Below are 19,789 nucleotides of genomic sequence, written 5' to 3' on the forward strand. Positions count from 1 at the left end.
TTTAAAATGGCATTTCATATGTACTTTCTCTGTCTTTGGGCATATGTGCTTTATTCTATTTAATATTTAATGTACTGTTATCCTGCTTCAGGCATGTATTTGGAAAGGCAGTTTATAAATATAGAATGAAATAAATAATTCACATTAGAACATCTATATAAATATAGAATGATTGATATTTGTTGACAAATTGCTACTTTGGCAATCCTTATGACATCGCAGAACAAAGCCCTTCCTACTCCTATCCCATAAGTCTAATAACAAAACAGAGTCCTCAACCCTGTGGAGGTAATTCTAGAACTGTGTGCCTGTATATATAGCCACATATTCTATATAGAATACTAGTATTTTGGGGTAGATAACACACTTAGGCCAGCCATAGAGCTGGTGTGTGTGCACCTATGTTCCAGAGATAAGCACATAACATAGTGTTCTGTAAATTATGTATCTTAACTTTATACTCTGCCCAGATACCGTCTATATCAGTGGTCTCAAACGTGCAGCCCGCCAGGTACTATTTAGAGGCCCTCGGTATGTTTATCATAATCACAAAAGTAAAATAAAACAGTTTCTTGATCATATGTCTCTTTAGCTATAAATTATATTATTATTATTAAGACTTAGCCAAAAGGAAAGATTTATAAACTATAAAGAGTGTTAACTCATGCAATATTGTCATTTCTTTAATAAGACATTGATTATTTTTTTTCTGCGGCCCTCCAAGTACCTACAAATCCAAAATGTGGCCCTGCAAAGGGTTTGAGTTTGAGACCACTGGTCTATATCTATGCCCACTTGCCAACTATGCAGTATGTAAGATATGCACATAGTTATGGAATAGCACAGACACACATCCAGCATGTATGCACTCATAAGTGTGCACATAGGGGCATATCTGTTGCATAAATGTTAGCACCTGCTTATAGAATTTACTCCCTGTGTGAGCATCAGAAATCTATTTCTTATTTCTTCTTATATGGTCGTCTTTCTCACAGTTTTGCTCTCTTTTAGCGATATATACATATTTTGCTGGCTATGTATAACATATTGTTTTTAACAGCTGAAGTGCTCTAAATTATTCCACTCTTAACCATATGTTATATTAATACTAAAAGCCTGTGTAACTCCCTGTAACCATAAAACTGAATATGAAAAGCTTGGATATTAAAGAAAACTACATTCAGAAAGGCAATAAACCAGCTGGGTGAGACTAAGGCACCCTTTCTTTAAACTGAGCACTCATGTTCCATCTTTCTCCAGACGTGATGTTGAGAGAAACGTTGTCAGTTGGGATGGCTCAAAGAAAACAAATTTATGAGATCGATAATTAATTACGCACTTACATGGATGTCGCAAATAAAAGGTCGCCTATAACCATTTTGGTTCCTCTTTTGAGGACTTGAGTTGAAATTCAAGCGTATATTTGATTCCTTGTTATAATGTTAATTTTTACTTGATTTTCTTTATTTCTTGCTGAATTTCCTTTCTGTACAAGTTATTGCTTGATTATGATTGAAAACTCAATAAATATATAAATGAAAAGCTTGGATAATATGATTTATTCTGCACATTCTTTTTTTTTTTTTTATTATTATTGTCAAGTAGTAGTAGATTAAAGCAAATTCTGTTCGTGGATTAAGGACATTAGACCTTTCCAGAACTTCCAGCACCACTCAATTCTTTTCTAATTTCTTCTCCTTCCAAGCGATATAGAGACTGAGGTAGAACCCCCCAACAGCACCTCTTTCACAGCGCGCATAAAATGGAAGTCATACCTAGGGCTCCTTTTCCTAAGCTGCGTTAGGGCTTTAATGCGCGGAATAGCGCGTGCTACATTGCCTCACGCGCTAGACCTTAACGCCAGCATTGAGCTAGCGTTGCGGTAATTTCCTGCGTGCGCTAAAAACGCTAGCGCACCTTAGTAAAAAGAGCCCCTAATTTGAGATTAAAATGAAGCATTTGAAGGTGTAGCTCCTATCTGAGGTACCTCGCTGAGTGATAAATACACAAGCCATGCTTTATTTATGCCGACTTTTACTAAACTGCAGTAGAGTTTTTTTTTATCGCAGGCCACTGAGGTATATGGTCTGACACTCATAGGAGCTGAATGAGCTTCTGAGCATTTACCTTATCAGCCCGTGTAAAAAGCTCTACTGCTGTTTCGTAAAAAGAGCCCTTAATCGGTAGGGTCCTGTGACTTCATAGATCTGAACATCCAATGAGTTTTCTTTTTAGCATGCAATAAAAGAATGTATTCCTCTCCTGGGGTTGAATTTTTGAGTTTCTTTTGTGAATACATGTGGCTTCTATGTGTATAGATGAAAGTGTAGATTTATTTATTATATTCCGTTGAAGTGGACTGTGGATTTTCTGTGCCCTGTTGGTTTTGTTTTTTTTTATATATATTTTTCTTTATTTTAATACTGGTGTGACGACGTGATGACATGTTTTCTCTTGAGATTGTCAGAGTTGGGCAGTAAACACCATTTAACCTGACCAAACCTGCATTTTGTAACCACCTGTTTTCCATTTTGCTGTCTCAGCGCTTTTGCAGATCACACAGGTTTAATCATTCATGACATTTCAGTGCACTTAGATTAAATTGCCGATGTTATATTCATTATTACCGTAAGTGGGATCTTCAGTCCATTAAGCGAATTATTGGAAGATATTTTGTAGTCTGCTTTTAGAAAGCTATTTCAACTGACGACTAGGCGGCATGTAGCCCACCTTAAGTATACCAGTCCAGTAACCACTGCTCCATGGCTATTGAAGTGTATTATGTTAGCTAGCCTGATTTAAAACAATTAACAAAGCAGTTCTTAACTGCAGCTCACTTCTTCCCATAGCTTAATAGGTCTGGCTCACTTGGCATATTGTTTCCGTAGGGATTTTTTTTTTCAAGCCAAAATAGACTTTACATTTCAAGAATTCGTGTGTAGATGTATATTTTTATTATGCTTTAAAGGGTTTTTTTTTGGGGGGGTGGACTTAGTAAACAACCTGATGCCCAGTCAGAGCTGTAATGGAAATGTGCCCTGAATGATGCGTCCTGGCTCTCTGTGTGTGTGGAGGAGGGGGGAGGGAAGGAGGTGTGGATTCATTCAGCAGAGGAAGACTTTTACCCTTACTTTATGATACTCATTTGTGCTCATGAGACGAGAGCACTGAAAGGATGAGCTCCCGCGGTTTTAATTTGGAATAGTGTAGTGAAAAGGAAGTGTAACCAAAACAGTGTCTAGACATACCGATAGCCAGAATTTAAAAAAAAAAAAAAAGTGTAAAGTTTTATTTGTGTCATGACCATCTAGTTGTTGGATTTGTTCGAAAGGTAGTGTTAAGCATGTGGTTTACTGCTCCTTAGCTTATTGCTGTCTTTGCATTGCATTCATCCTGTTGTCATTTGTTAGGGGTACGGATGATTTAAAAAAAACAAAAATGTTTTTTTTTAACTTCTGAAAAAAAAAATTAAAAAAAAGTAACTACTTTTACCTATCAATAAATTCATCATGACCATTTTGACCAATTGAGTAAGATTGTGAGCTTTTTGGGGTGGGAGGGGGGTCACTTATTCAGAAAACGCTTTTCCTATTTTAAGATTCTAGAAAAATATTTCCTCAATAAGACTTTTTTATTATTAGGATTTGAGTAAAGAGGAGGCTGGTGTCTCTTTTTTTTAATTTTTTAATAAACATAACAGTTAAGAAGACGCGGCAAATGTGCACACAAGTGGATGTTCAGGAAAATTGCAAGAATCTATTTTGCATTCCAGTTCATATGAAAATATACAAATGTATTTACCTAAAACCAGCAGTTCTTAAGTTACGGAACACTAGCACTTTGTACCAAAAACTATTTCCAAAAGCAGACAAATGCTCTTGCACAAATTTGCTCCCAGGCTGGCATAAAAGCATACATGTACTCTTAAGTATGCCTGTGTGTGCTTTTATAAAGTACACATGGATGTTACAACTCCACCCCAGCTCTGCCCAAACTATTCCCCAGGGGGAACGCCTACACACAGACGATGGAAAAGCAGGCATCATCTTTTGGGGTTCTAATACAAAAACCACGAAGGTAAAATGGGGAAAAAAATCTTATTCCAAGCCGATTTTTAAAAAACCCAAACACTTCAAAAATGATATAAATGATTTCAAACTTAGAACTCACTTTAACCTGTAAAATGTCAATTAGCAATGCTTCTGATTAGTTTTAGCAGAGAAAAAGACCTCAGTCAAACCACTTAAGTTTTGCCTTAGCACTAAACAAGTTGCACATTCAAATTTAAGTTTTATATTAGTCTTTTTTAGGTTAACATTCTCAGTCATATACTCTACTTTGAAATCTGTAATGTACGTATTATTCTAAAAAAAAAAAAAAAAAAAACCCCAACAAAAACCCCCCACATAATTGCTGTTAAATCACAGAGAAATACGATATTTGTCGCCCATCAAGTTCTGCAGTATAATGCTTATCTAAATATGCGTTCCATTGCTTGATTAAGGGCTCCTTTTACGAAGCCGCGTTAGCGGCTTTATCGCACGCACATTTGTAGCGTGCACTAACCCCCGCGCTAGCTGAAAAACTACCGCCTGCTCAAGAGGAGGTGGTAGCGGCTAGCGCGGCCAGCAAATTAGCGCGTGCTATTACGCACGTTAGACCGCTAACGCGGCTTCGTAAAAGGAGCCCTAAAACTTTAGTACAAGATGAACAGATTTTTTTTCTGCTGTGATTTAATGGAAATTATGGAACCGTTTAGAATTATACACTTGTTACAAATTTAATAGAATTTTATATCACTGAAGATATTGTTTTAAAGGTCACATTTTTTTAGCTTAGTCTGAATGAGGCCTTTTCTAAAATTCGTCCTCAGCATTGTTGTTTATTTATTGAAGGTTTTTATGCCTGAGTTACTTTTTTATGCATGTATACCCTGTGCAATTTTTTTTTTTTTTAAACAGCCATTTCACATGTAAAACATGCTTTACATGTGAAAAATATTTTATAATATTGCTTCCAAAATGGGGAACCCTGAACTACGTCTACAGATAAATATAGTGGTTAGATATTATCATACCGGCTGGTAATGTTTCATAAGTGCTCCTCAGACATTTTTAATTGCATGGAAATCATTATAATTAACAGTTAACAAATGAGGTTAAAGCATTATTTTGGTAGCAACTTTCAGGGAATTTTCTTTTCATTCAGCTGAACATTTTGGAACTTGAACATCCATAAACAAACATACAAGAGAGTTCTGGTTCATAGCAGTTTGTGCTTCCGTGATTTTGTTGAACTTGCCTATTACTGAATGAGCTGAGTTCCCATCTTTCTTCCAAAGATCACAACTTTTTAAAAGAAGTGAGTGAAACGAAAATTAAGACACACGTGAATAGAATGTAACAAGGGAAAAGACATCACAAATTACATAACACATAAATATAGATCTTACTCTATATATGAGTCTGTTCTGTGTTTCATGAAAAAAATTGCAGAATCATTCACCTGAATGCCGATTCCCCCCCCCCCCCCCCTCTCGTGTTGGGCTTGATCCATAAGTTCTTATACACAAACATTATTTCAGATTCTAGCATTTATATAAATATGCCTACTCTAACATTTTGGTAGTTTGTAGGTTTGCTGGTTTCAGAGATAATTTGCACGTGCACACACACAGTGCAAATGCATAATCAATTTTCTAGGGGGGAAAAGTGCTATTTATCGACTTCCCTTCCTGTTGTTCTCTGTATATATGTACTTTATATAGATAAATGTTTTACGGAATGAATGGACTTTTGCATTCCTAGGCCTATTTCTTTTCCTTTCATTGTAAAGAGCAGCAGACTCTTATGAGAAATGCTTTGTGTAATTGCAGCCAGCAGAAAACTACCCTGGAGGCAAAATGACTACAGAGAGTTTTATGACTTAAGATTCATGCTCTTTTTTTTTTTTTTTTCCTTCTGGTGAGTGCAGACTGGAATTAAAAAAAAAAAATGGGGGTGGCATCGTCCTATAAATCCCATCTGTTGGGCCAGTGGCACAACTTCTTGTCTGCGTTTAATGAGAGCACTCTTGTCTCAGGGAAGCATGTACTCACAGCATGGCTTTTTATTAAGGAATGGAAGTAATTGTGGCTTCAACTGGACCTTGCAAATGCTTGTAAAAATTCAAGAAAAGCAATCTCTTTTTCAAGACGTTTAATCAAGGAAGCATCATTAGACTTCACCGAGCCACTGCCTCTGAAATGCCTCTATAATTTTGAAAGGTCAAAATGCTTTCATTCTGTTTTGGGCCTTTGACTGTGTTGAATTTGAGCCAGTATTGTCAGACAGGCATTACAGTAGAATTTTTCCTTTCCTTCCCCTTTTTTTCCTCTTTTTCTTTGCTCAATATAAACAAGTTCCCACCGTAGTGATTTGGATAAATATAGCAGAGACTGCTTTCTTGGGACACGAGTTTTGTTTCCCTGTCCTCTCCACGAGCATTTCTTAACCATTTTTGGGAAGAATTGATCTTTCTCATTTGGAGAAAAGGGAGGCAGAAGCTGTAAGTTCATAGTGACATCATACGTATTACTCCCATTGATCTGCTTTTAGACTACTGCCAGGATAAAAGGAAGTGGCATCAGGGAGGAAGTATGTCTCATTTAGGCACCGATCCCAGTGTGATAATGGAGTAATAATAGAAGTCACGCCACTGTCAATCGGTTGCTGCATTAGTTCAAGCCACATTTCCCCTCGGCAGAGGCTTTCAATGACTTCATTCAAGTACAGGCTGGAGCAAATGGCATATTCAGCATACCATCTATACAGCTCGGCTGATTTGTGTCCTGGCTTAGTGGTGCTGTGGTGGATGCTCAAGTGCATAGATCCATGTCACGTATGGAGGCTGTGAAAGGTCAGTAGTCAAATGTTTGTGTTGGTGTTTTTCTCCTAGTGTAAATGGCAAAGCTGGCATTTATTGCTCTGTGCTAATGTAAGAACTGACATACAGTCTCATCATGTGGGTGGTCTTCTGGGATGTCAGGCGACTGACCTTGTCTGCATTAGGAGAGCTCAGGGGAGGCAAGATTTGTTTTCTGTGTATACGGCTTCCAGATTCGGAGAGTATCTCTGGTGACATGCAAACTGTCGTAACTCACAGTTTTGAACTGAACCTCTCACTTTGAGCGCTAACCTTCATCCCAGTAGCTGAGATTTTGTTCTGTAATATAGGATGGAAAATACGGAAGAATTTGAAAGTGCGTTTTTATTCTCAAGGTAACAGGGATGATTGAAAGTCAGCACGGAGTGAATAGAATTCAGAGTATGAGATGTTTGAAAGTGATAATGAGCACCAAACTTTTTGTTGTACTTCTAAAAAGAGCTTTCTCCACCAGGTCCTTTAGGTTTGGAAGTGAGTTTTTAATTTAAAAATAAAATAGGTGTTGTGCTAGCTTGAATGGTAGATTGAAAGTTAATGAACTTGCTTGAAAGAGCAAATGAATCTTCAGATCAAGATCATGCTTAGTTTTACATTTTGATGGGATTCTTAACACAGTCTGAATTGTGCAGCAATTGCCGTGGTTTTAGATCTAGGCGTTGGTAGGAGAACGTACGACTTCCTGAGACTGGGTGCTTTATTTGTTGTTGCGGGAGAGCACATCTGTGAAACTAAGAGGAGCAAAATCAAGATCTTAAATACTGCACCTAAATAACGTAATGCTAACTTCAGAATTCTGTATTGCTTTTATTGCAGAACAGTTCAATTTGAATATGCCAGATTTCCTCTGAAAAAAACATACTTTGAACCAGCTTGGTGGAGGGGTTCGATTCCCGAGTTAACGTCTTCCATTCTCTAGAATTTGGGCTGCTGCAGGGGCAGCGTTCACAGGCGACATAAGGGAAAGCTGCTCTGCTGTCGTTCAGTGGTGGTATACAGAACAGATTTCCCTTATGTCGCCCCTGCAGCAGCCCAAATTCTAGAGAATGGAAGAAGTAACCCGGGAATCGAACCTAGATACCTCTACCCGCCACCAAGCTGGTTCAAAGTACGTTTTTTCAGAGGAAATCCGGCATATTCAAATTGAACTATTCTGCAATAAAACAATACAGAATTCTGAAGTACCTAATCCTAGGTACATTTGCTGACGTGTCATGGCTGCGTATGTATAATGGTCTTCTGGGAAAATAGCAAATAAACTGTGTTCACCGTACCACAAATGTTTCTTTTTGAAGTCTGTGTTCTTAGGCAATAGTGCATTACTATCATTTTGCTTTTGTGTTGGTACAACTAGTATTGCAGAAAAGTGTAAATGGTTGCCTGTTAGTCTGCTATAGTTTGAGTTTTGTGTGTTTTTGCAGATGGTTTTGTTTTAGGAAGATCCAGCCTGGTGAGAGAAGTTGCTCTTCCAGGAGCTGATCCAGTTAGGATTTCGGCAGTAAGGGTGGAGGTATTGGCATTTAGGGCCTGGTGAGTTTAATAGGGCAGGATATACTGTAAGCATAATAAAATTTGCATCTTATCACTATAGCAGATTCTTGAAGCAGCTGTTCAGCATAACCAAGAATTAGTTCAAAGGGTATGAAAATAATGTATAGAATTGATGAAGTATCTTTATCACTGTCCATAATCTTGCAGAAAAACAAAATAATAATAATAATAATTTATTCTTATATACCACCAAAGCCATAATAGTTTGAGGCGGTTTACAATAAGAAGTGGTGGACAATCAGAGAAATAGTCACAATGTAAAATCATCAAATACATGCATACAGAATAAAAAGAACTAAAAACAGTAAAATTCTTAGGTTACAAATCGATTAAACAATTTCGTTTTTACTGATTTTCTAAAACTAAAATAGGATGAGGAGTGCATGATAATGTTACCCAGCCAATCGTTCAATTTACCTGCCTGGAAAGCAAGAGTTCTGTCCAGGAATCTTTTATAACGACAGGCCTTTATTGTTGGATAAGAGAACATATGAATTCTACATGTAGGCCTAATAGAACAATTTAAATTAAAATGAGAAACCAAGTACGTAGGGGCCAAACCAAATATTGATTTAAAACAAAGACAAAAAAAATTTAAACAAAACTCTTGCTTCCAGGGGCAGCCAGTGTAGTTTTTGATAATAGGGACTTATATGTTCCCATTTTTTTCAAACCAAAAATCAAGCGAACTGCCGAATTTTGAATAACTCGGAGTCTTTGAAGGGTTTTCTTAAAAGTTCCCAAATAAATGATGTTACAATAGTCAAGCATGCTTAAAATGGACGATTGAACCATTAAACAGAATGATACTGCATCAAACTATTTTCTGATGGTTCTGAGTTTCCATAATATCGAGAAACATTTTCTAACCAATAAATCCGTGTGTTCATCTAAAGTAAGGTATCGGTCCAATGTCACTCCCAGAATTTTTATGGAATAGTCAATAGGAAAGTCCTGACCATTCAAAGAAATCGATGAATCTTTAATTTTATCATTCGGGCTCGCCAGAAAAAACTTGGTTTTATCTGAATTAAGTTTCAATTTAAATTCAGTCATCCACAATTCAATTTGCTTTAAAATAAATCATTGCATCATGGATTGAAGAAGTAGCCTAATAGTTAACACAGGGAAGCCCAGTTCAAATCCTACCATAGCTCCTTATGATTAACCTTCCGTTACCTCAGGTACAGATTTAGATTATGAGTCTTCCAGCAAAAGGGAAATACCCCTTGTACTTGAACATACCCCCTCTTTTACGAAACTGCGATAGCAGTTTCTAGCGCAGAGAGCTGCGCTGAATGGCCGGGTGCAGCGCGGCTCCCCACGCTAGAAACTGCTATCATAGTTTCTTTCGTAAAAGGGGGCCATAATGTCTTGAACTACAACTGAAAAAAAACCCCAATTGTTCTTCATTTATAAATTGCAATTATCAGGTTTCCTGAAAGCATCAGAAAATAATTAGTTTTGCATTTACTTGAAAACTTAAATGAGCATTTTATCCCCAAATACCCAATGTACAGCGTTTCCATTTTTATTAGCATTCAGAATTGAATGTGAGTGGAAGATCGGACATCTTCCCAGAAGTCTGCCGCCTGCTTACTGGGGCTAAGGGTTCCTTTTACAGAGGTGCGCTAGCGTTTTTAATGCACGCACCGGATTAGCGTGCGTTAGCCGAAATTCTACCACCTGCTCAAAAGGAGGCGGTAGCGGCTAGTGCTCGAGGCAATTTCGCGCGTTAAGGCCCTAGCGCGCCTTTGTAAAAGGAGCCCTAAAACTCTTTAGATCTCCTGGAGCTGAAACATTAAGGGGGTAATTTTATAAAGTTATTTTGGTTGGTTGGTTATAAAATTTCCACTGGCATAAATACACATGACGACACATATTTTAACAGTAGGCATATGGAGGGGTGAGATTTGGGTACAGCAGAAAGGTGTCAAATAGGTTATAAAATAGGCTAATTTATGCACATGCTTAAATAATTTAAGCATCACTCCTGCTCTCATGCAGGTATAAATGTCTGTTCCTGCAATATTGGCAGTTTCTGACACACTAGTATTTTATAAAGACACATAGAACTCCTTTTACTAAGCTGCGATAGCGTTTTTAGCGTGCACAGAATTGTATCACGCGCTAAACCCGCGCTACGCGGCTAGAACTAACGCCAGCTCAATGCTGGCGTTGGCGTCTAGCACGCGGGGCAATTTAGCGTGCACTAAGCGTGCGCTAAAACCGCTATCGCAGCTTAGTAAAAGGAGCCCTAAAGGTGCGCTAGCATTTTTAGCAGACGCTAAAGATTAGCGTGCGCTAACCACACGCTAAATGAAAAATACTAACGCAAGCTCTATGGAGGCGTTAGCGTTTAGCACGCGCGGCATTGTAGCACGCACTAAAACTGCTAGCGCTCCTTAGTAAAAGGAGCCCATAGGTACTTAAGTAAATGCCTACGTGCTTACCCTTAAAGTAGGTGACCCCATATGAACTTACCATCTAAATATTTGAACACATTCTTCAAAGTATCTACTTCTGTTTTTTTGGTACTTCAGTTTCCTTTCTTTGTAGAATCTCTTTTCCTTTTTGTTTTTGTCCTAATATATTTTATTTAGTCCCTTAAATTTTGCCATTCAAGATCCAAAATTTAAAAAGCTTGTCCTTTTAATTTTTGTTTACCTCCTTGCCATTTCCTCAGTTTTAAAAATCCCTGAGTTCCCTTTTCCAGTTGCCTATGTTCATGCTTTCTTGTGCAGCAAATAAATTTGAATCTTTTGATATGCTGCCAATAAATAATATCTAAGACAAATAGAGAAAAACAGGACTATGAATACAACCAGGAGGCCTGGGTTACAATAAATCATTAATAGCATAAGGAGGGAAGGGTTAATGCTGGGATGGGAAAGAGATACCTAAGACACAAGAGGAAGAGAAGACAGAGACAAAGTGAAGGGTGTCTCCCAAGGTTACAGACACCAATTCTACAGCTGAATAAGACTATTAGTCCATAGAATCAAACACTTTGATAAAATAGTAAGCCTTTAGGTGAATTTACTATTATTAATACTACTATCACTTATCATTTCTGTAGCGCTACCGGATCTATGCAGTTCTGTCCATTAAATATGTAAGAAACAATCCCTGTTCAATAGTGCCGGAGGGAGGAATTCCAGAGGAAAAGAGCAACCATTGAAATCAGAATGAATCAATAGATGTGTAGAAATACTTTGACAATTGGTGTAAGGCAATTCAAAATTATTTTAAGTGAAAATATTTATATCATCATACTAAAATAGTGATTGTGCTCAAAAACTCCAAACAATGTGCTCTTTCAGTGCTATCAACATAACTATGTACCCTTCTATTTCAATCATTGATTTGAGACCTCACTTAAAGACTTGTTCAATCTCGTTTATAAAAACTGCACTTATCTTAAAAATCCAGGAATCCTCACTTTGCATTATTAAAGAGTTGATAACCTGGAAATCCATTGTTATTAAATTGCCCGTAAAGGTTCAAATCCAGTAGGTGACTCAGTATGTTGATGTTCCCATATGGGAAACCCTATGGTCTTCACCGCCTCTTTCAGGAATCCTGACCTAGGTTTCACTTTATGTGCTTCTTCAGGGGGACTATTTATCATCGATATTCCTGAAATCCAAAAATATATTCTCATAATATAGAACCCTCCAAATGTTTTCTATACTCATCAATAGGATCATTATAATTCCATTGCTTGGCGCGTGTAATCTTAATATAACTGGAAGAGCACCTGGTTTGGTTTCCTGACTACAATCACTATTTTAGTATGACGATATAAGTATTTTCACTTGAAATAATTTTGAATTGTCCTAAATCTATTGTTAAGTGATTTGAAATTTAGTTTAGGTTAACGGTTTTTCTCCTGTTTGAAATGTTCATTATATGATGTGTAGAAGCGACCATAAGGTAGTACTGAGATGAGACTAGATGGGATTCCCATGAGTAACAACATGCCACAGCAGTACCCTAATGTACATTTAGGGCTCCTTTTACTAAAGTGCGCTAGCGTTTTTAGCGCACGCAGGAAATTACCGCACGCTACGCTTCTAGAACTAACGCCAGCTCAATGCTGGCGTTAAGGTCTAGCGTGCGGGGCAATGTAGCGCCCGCTATTCTGCGCGTTAAAGCCCTAGCGCACCTTAGTAATAGGAGCCATTAGTAATGATGGAAGGTTCTATTAAAAAAAAAAAAAATTGAAATCTTGGATACTGCTATCCTCTTAAGAATGAGCCAAAAGCACGATCTTAATAAACTAATCACCTGTGTTCTATCTTTTCGTTCCGCACACTGCATCTTTAAAGACAACCATATTTAGCAAATTCATTTTTGCATTGTTAACTCTGGCAGAAACACTTGGGTGTATGCCTTCTGGCTATAGTAGCTGAGAGATGAGTTTTTTTCTTAGCATTAAGTTCTAATATAGTAATTTGGCTTAAACTGCCAAGATTCCCTGTTATGCTTTCCCTTACTAATAAGACTTTAAAAATTTGTAAATCTGAAAGTAATAAAATAGTCACCAAAGTCTGGCCTTTGATAGGGTTCTCTCTTTGTTTTTCCTGGATTAAATATTTTTGCAAGAAGTCTTTGAGTGCTTCATAGTTTTGCCCGTTTGTAGAGGAATGATTCTTCTCTTTGTCCTGCATCTTATCTCCCTAACCCTGGTATCTTGGAATCCAAATGTCTCTTTATTCGAATTCACTTTTAAGCATACCAGAGTGTAATTAAAAGACCAGGGCTTGAAAATGTACAGGCAACCAACCTTGGCCGTGGTGTGTGCTTCTGCGAGAAAACAGTGTTATTTACGAAAGCCTTTAGCCTGCACCTGGCTGGCAGAAAAAGGAATTTAAAAAACAAAAAAGGGAAAACGTCAAAGGAGCTGCAGGATGTGGCACTAAAACTGTGATAGAAATGGAGAGGAAGCCATGTGTGTTCTTTTTAACAGAGTTCTGCCTGTATCATGTTATGAGGTGTGAGACTTTTTTTCCATTTCAAACTGGAAGGCCATCTGTCTTCATGCGGGCCTTTGCTTTGCTGCCACATGATGAAGGAAGGCTGGAGAGCACTTCCTCTCTGACCAAGGAGTCATGTACAGTTTAGAACAGGGGTGTCCAACCTTTTGGCTTTACTGGGCCGCACTGGCTGAAAAAAATGTTTCAGGGGGCCAAAAGCTGCAGCAAGACACAGGAGGTTGCCGGCAAGACGGTAAACACCTGGGGGCACACAAAATACTTCACAGGGCCGCATGTGGCCCTCGGGCCGCATGTTGGACACCCCTGGTTTAGAAGCAGCAATGCTTTCTGTTCAAGTTTAGATACTTCCAAGTTCTTCAAGCAGGGCCCAGCATTTCCCATGACTGGACACACAGAAAACATTTGCTTCAGTCCATCAATCCAGCATTGCATTTTGAGCTACATAAAAACAGCTGAAACTACACTTGAGCATGGCCGGCAGGGCTCCTAATATCCATGCTTTTCTTTGTTGAGCAGCATGTCTCCATGCTCTCAAAAGTGCATCTACCTTCTCTCTATGCTATGCACTCTCCTACCTGGTTACCCCTGCAGCCATATTTACATGCCAAGAAAAAAAAATCACCTCAGATAGTTTTACTTTCCAGTCTTCCATCGCAAGTCGTGGCAGTACGCTGAGCCACACTGTGTGGCTCAGCGTACTGTATTTTTTGAGTTAGCCACCTGTGCTTTTCTGCTGACACCAGAGTAGGGAATAGAATTATTATATGAGCAGGGAGCTTCAGGAACTGAGGTTGTCCTATCAAGCAAGACAGAAGTAAATGGAAATTCAAAGGTTTTAAATGTAATAAAATTTAGTGGCTTGCTTGCTATAATAGAAACATAGGAGGATTTTTTGAAAATATGTTCTTTACATACACAGACAAACTTGGTGCTTCTTTAAATGCCCAGCATGCTCTGTCATTTTCCATAAATTACGTATTACATTTGGCAAATAAGAATTTGTTTATTGCTGCCTGGAGATGCTTTCTTTCCTGCTTTACTACTTGAACATGTTCTTGACCCTAAAAAATGAGGACACCTTATCCTCCCCCCCAATCACACCAACTAGCTGTCCATGTTACCTTTTTAATTTGGTTCTTATTTATGAGCAGCAGAGGCCCAGGAGTAATCTAATAAGTAGCAGCTCTCTGCCCTGGAAAATATTGTTTACATTCTTGCCAGTCTGTTCTTTTATGTCGTGATTTTTTTTTTTTTTCCTTATACTGAATATATACACATGAATCTTGGATTTGTTGGAGATGGTTTTGGCAGGGTACATTATTTCCCCTTCTCCGGCCTTCCCCCTCCCCCACAAATGTCGTTAACCGTGTACATGAATGTTCAGTGACTGGGTGGCCTGCTCATGGCAAGCACTGTAAATCTGTTCTATTCCTTTCCTCCCAGCAAAGGGTACATTTACTGAGCATGTGTATCCCATAAAGAGCAGCTCTTAATGTGTGTGATGATGTGACTTTAAGGTAAACAGTGTTTTGATCTGTTCTAAATATAGAGATGAGTTTTTTTTAAAAGTCTTAGAAAACAACTTTTAATTAGGCCGCCTTTTTTCCGGAATGCGGACAACATAAACTGAGGTTTTGCTAAAGTCCCATTATAAGCCTTTACATAGTTCAAAATGCATGCTCTAATCATGCAGGTTATTTGTCAGCTAGTCTGGAGCCTGCTAAAGCTCAACTGTTTAGTCAGCAAAGCTTTCTTCTTACAACACTTTTGTTGTGTTCCCAGCTTCTTCCAGACCAGCTGGTCTTACTTCTGGAGTCTCTGCTGGAGGAGAAGACATTGCAGCGCCAGACCATGTTGTGCTTGGAGAAAACATATCATCTTCGGGAGCAAGATGCTGAGGTAATTCATTAACAGCAAAAATGAGATACTGAATGAAGTGCAGCTACAGAGAGCTCTTCATATGGAGTTACTCTTAAGGCAAGTTTCTTCTCTGGGGTGCTCTTTCTTTCAGAAGATACTAGATGTATGCCTGCTGAGGAGGAAAGCAAATAGATTTTACTACGTTGACCTATGGCGCATTTCGGAAAGAAATTAAGACTGCATTGTTTGACAGATTTATTTCCTAAATAGAAGTCATACTAAATTGAATAATTCTATGCTGACTACCCTTGAGAAATATGTTGTACTTTTACTATTTGTATTTTGTAAATCGCTGATTGTCCAGTTCTCTTCAGTGTAAACCGCCTAGAAGTCGTATGATTGTGGTGGTATAGAAGAAGACAATTACGTTATGTTATGCTGTGAATATCTAAGCATATGTGATGTTTTCAAAATAATCTAGCACTAGGGCATTTCGTACCAACCTCTCTGAGAACATAACAGGCGGTATAACTAAACTCTAATCCTGGTCCCTCTCTGTTCAAATGAAACTGAACGAGTCCAAAACGAAACTTCTCTGGCTCGGTCCAAAATTAGAACAGTTGCCCACCATCTTCGCACTGCCCTCTGGAGCCACGCTGCAGCTTGAGTTCTCAAACAAAGTTCTAGGCATCATCATCGACTCTTCTCTTTCCTTCTATGACCACCTCAACTCCCTGGTAAAATCAGGCTTTTTCAGCCTCCACATGCTGAGGAAAGTGAGATCCTGCTTCCGCCAACAACATTTTGCCGTCCTTGTTCAATCCATCATCCTTTCCAAACTAGATTACTGCAATTCCATCTACCTTAGTCTAACAAAAAAGAGTCTTCATAGACTTCAACTAATTCAGAACACCGTGGCCAAGCTGATCTTCACAAAACATAAATTTGACCATGTCTCTCCACTTTTGTCCAAACTCCACTGGCTCCCAATAATCGCCAGGGTTCATTTTAAATGCTCCTACCTAGCTTTTAAAATCCTACATGGCATCCTCCTTCCTCTAATCCTTATATCTTGAAACTCCCCGAGTCCCGACAATACCAGGCCCACCCAAAAACTTAAACTTTCCTTCCCCTCACTAAAAGTTATCCTCTATGCGGGAAAATTGGGAAAATCTCTCTTTTTCAGAATTACAGGGCTTTGGAATAACCTTACTACCCCACTGCGGACTCAGGTCTCCTTCCAACTAGTCCGTAAGCATCTGAAAACCAGTCTTTTCACAAAAACGTAACGCTCTCCTCCCCCCCTATTCTCAATCCACCAAACTCAATGTGCTATTCTCTTCCTTTATTAAACTTTTGTAAACCGTGCCGAGCTCTATATTCATGGAGAGGATGCGGTATATAAACTTAAGGTTTAGTTTAGTTTAGTTTAGTTTACAAAAGGAAAAATATGTATAATAGTTTAATATTATGAAAACTTCTATATATTTTAAATGTCAAATTAATACAATATAATCACTGAGCATTAATTCAATTAAAATTGCAGTCCAGAATTATTATTATTATTTTTTTTTTTACTTAATATGCTGAACTTGTAAGTTTTTGGTATGGTATTCCCTCATGAATATTGTGATAGTGTATCTTAGCTAAGCAGCAGGTAGTACTGACTTTTTACAGATCTCAATACAGGCAGCAACATAGGGCTCCTTTTCCAAAACCGCACTAGCGGTTTTAGTGCACGCACCGGATTAGCGCGCGCTAGCTGAAAATCTACCACCTGCTCAAAAGGAGGCAGTAGCGGCTAGCGCACGCGGCAATTTAGCGCGTGCTATTCTGCACGTTAAGGCCCTAGTGCGGCTTTGTAAAAGGAGCCCATAGTAGTGTTGGTGGTTGTAGCTACCAAATGCAATTAGAAAGTGGAAGGTAACTGTCTGTAGCTGCTCTTGGGGTCTACAGATCACCAGATTAAAATACCCCAAAATCAGAGCACTACCCATAATGCAGTAGACCTCTTCCCCCATCCCAGTTTGTCTCCCTCTAAATAATGTCTTCCATGTGTCCAGCCATGGCCTGTCTCTTGCCCCTTCCTCTAGCTTGTCTATTCACTCTACATTCACTCCTTGAAGCTCTTTTCTAGCTCCTCTTCCACTAACCATTTGTCCTTCCATTCCCTAACTCATCTATCTCCCTGTACTCTTGACACACTCTCCCCTCTGTCAATGCATTACTTTTGCTAGTTTCTGCCAGCTGCCAATACTGCCCCCCCCCACCCCACCCCGCATTGCTTCATGACGTACATTCCAGGCGCCACCACTAAAGCATCTGGCTTTTGAAGTATGAGCCATTTGTACTTGGATTCTTTGTAATGTTCTTTGGTCTTGTGAGAGATGGGATTTGTAGCAGAAATTCTCTGAGAATTGCATTGGCCCAAAAGATTAACATAAGAATTGCCGCTGCTGGGTCAGACCAGTGATCCATTGTGCCCAGCAGTCCGCTCACGCGGTGGCCCTTAGGTCAAAGACCAGTGCCCTGAGACTAGCCTTACCTGCGTACGTTCTGGTTCAGCAGGAACTTGTCTAACTTTGTCTTGAATCACTGGAGGGTGTTTTCCCCTATAACAGCCTCCGGAAGAGCGTTACAGTTTTCCACCACTCTCTGGGTGAAGAAGAACTTCCTTATGTTTGTACGGAATCTATCACCTTTTAACTTTAGAGAGTGCTCTCTCGTTCTCTCTACCTTGGAAAGGGTGAACAACCTGTCTTTATCTACTAAGTCTATTCCAGAGGGGTAGGGAGGATCTAAGCTTAGAGGTGATGATGGAGGTGATGGGGAGTGTGTATGTCAAGGACCTAGATGGTTCCATTTGCAATTTTCTCTCCTGGGCTTCCATAAAGACTGTCCAAACTCTGTGGGAGATGTTAAAAAGTTTGCATGTTTGTTAATGTTTAAGTTCTTGATAAGAACATAAGAACATAAGAAGTTGCCTCCGCTGAGGCAGACCATAGGTCCATCCTGCTCAGCGGTCTGCACCCGCGGCGGCCCATCAGGCCCATTGCCTGAGCAATGGTCTATACCTATCTATACCCCCCAATCCCTTTTTCTTCTAGGAATCTATCCAAACCTTCTTTGAAACCATTTAATGTTTTCTTGTCTACAACAGCCTCTGGAAGCGCGTTCCATGCATCCACCACCCTCTGAGTGAAAAAGAACTTCCTAGCGTTTGTTCTAAACCTGTCCCCTTTCAATTTCTCCGAGTGCCCCCTTGTACTTGTGGCGCCCCTTAATTTGAAAAATCTGCCCCTGTCTACTTTTTCTATGCCCTTCAGGATCTTGAAGGTTTCTATCATGTCTCCTCTAAGTCTCCGCTTTTCCAGTGAGAAAAGTCCCAACTGCTTCAATCTGTCGGTATATGGGAGATTTTCCATTCCCTTTATCAGTTTAGTCGCTCTTCTCTGTACTCCCTCAAGTACCGCCATGTCTTTCTTGAGGTACGGCGACCAGTACTGGACACAGTACTCCAGATGCGGCCGTACCATTGCACGATACAGCGGCATGATGACTTCCTTCGTCCTGGTCGTAATACCCTTCTTAATGATACCCAGCATTCTGTTTGCTTTCCTAGAGGCTGTGGCGCATTGCGCCGATGCCTTCAGTGTTGCTTCTACCATCACTCCCAGGTCTCTCTCCAGGTTACTGACCCCTAGTGATGTTCCCCCCATTTTGTATGTGAACATCGGGTTCTTTTTCCCCACGTGCATGACCTTGCATTTCCCCACGTTGAAGCTCATCTGCCACTTTTCGGCCCACTTTTCCAGCCGCGTTAGATCCTTTTGGAGATAGAAACATAGAAACATAGAAACATAGAAGATGACGGCAGAAAAGGGCCACAGCCCATCAAGTCTGCCCACCTCAACAACCCTACCCCCTTGAATTTACCCCCCTAGAGATCCCACATGTGTATCCCATTTCCTTTTAAAATCCTTCACGCTGCTGGCCTGAATCACCTGAGGTGGAAGTTCATTCCAACGATCGACCACCCTTTCGGTGAAGAAGAACTTCCTGGTGTCGCCATGAAATTTCCCGCCCCTGATTTTCAGCGGATGGCCTCTTGTAGCAGAGGGGCCTTTAAAAAAGAAGATATCATCTTCCACCTCAATACGGCCGGTGATATATTTAAACGTCTCTATCATGTCTCCTCTCTCTCTACGTTCTTCAAGTGAATATAGCTGCAATTTATTCAGCCTTTCTTCATACGGGAGGTCTTTGAGTCCCGAGACCATTTTGGTGGCCATTCTTTGAACTGACTCAACTCTCAGCACATCCTTTCGGTAATGTGGCCTCCAGAATTGTACACAATACTCCAGATGAGGCCTCACCATGGATCTGTACAATGGCATTATAACTTCAGGCTTCCGGCTGATAAAACTTCTTCGGATGCAACCCATCATTTGTCTTGC

At 39.5% G+C, this 19,789-nt stretch overlaps 1 protein-coding gene across 2 annotated transcripts in view; it reads left to right on the plus strand.

Moving 5' to 3' along the window:
- AOPEP (aminopeptidase O (putative)) overlaps positions 1–19,789 on the plus strand; it is a 594,389-nt gene that overhangs the window by 494,962 nt on the left and 79,638 nt on the right. For both annotated transcript variants that reach the window (XM_033928031.1, XM_033928022.1), the window contains exon 14: positions 15,255–15,371. In XM_033928031.1, coding sequence (XP_033783922.1) covers positions 15,255–15,371 — 117 coding nt within the window. The remainder of the gene's footprint in view (positions 1–15,254; positions 15,372–19,789) is intronic.

Source organism: Geotrypetes seraphini, chromosome 1 (assembly GCF_902459505.1).
Source record: "Geotrypetes seraphini chromosome 1, aGeoSer1.1, whole genome shotgun sequence".
Lineage (NCBI taxonomy): Eukaryota > Metazoa > Chordata > Amphibia > Gymnophiona > Dermophiidae > Geotrypetes > Geotrypetes seraphini.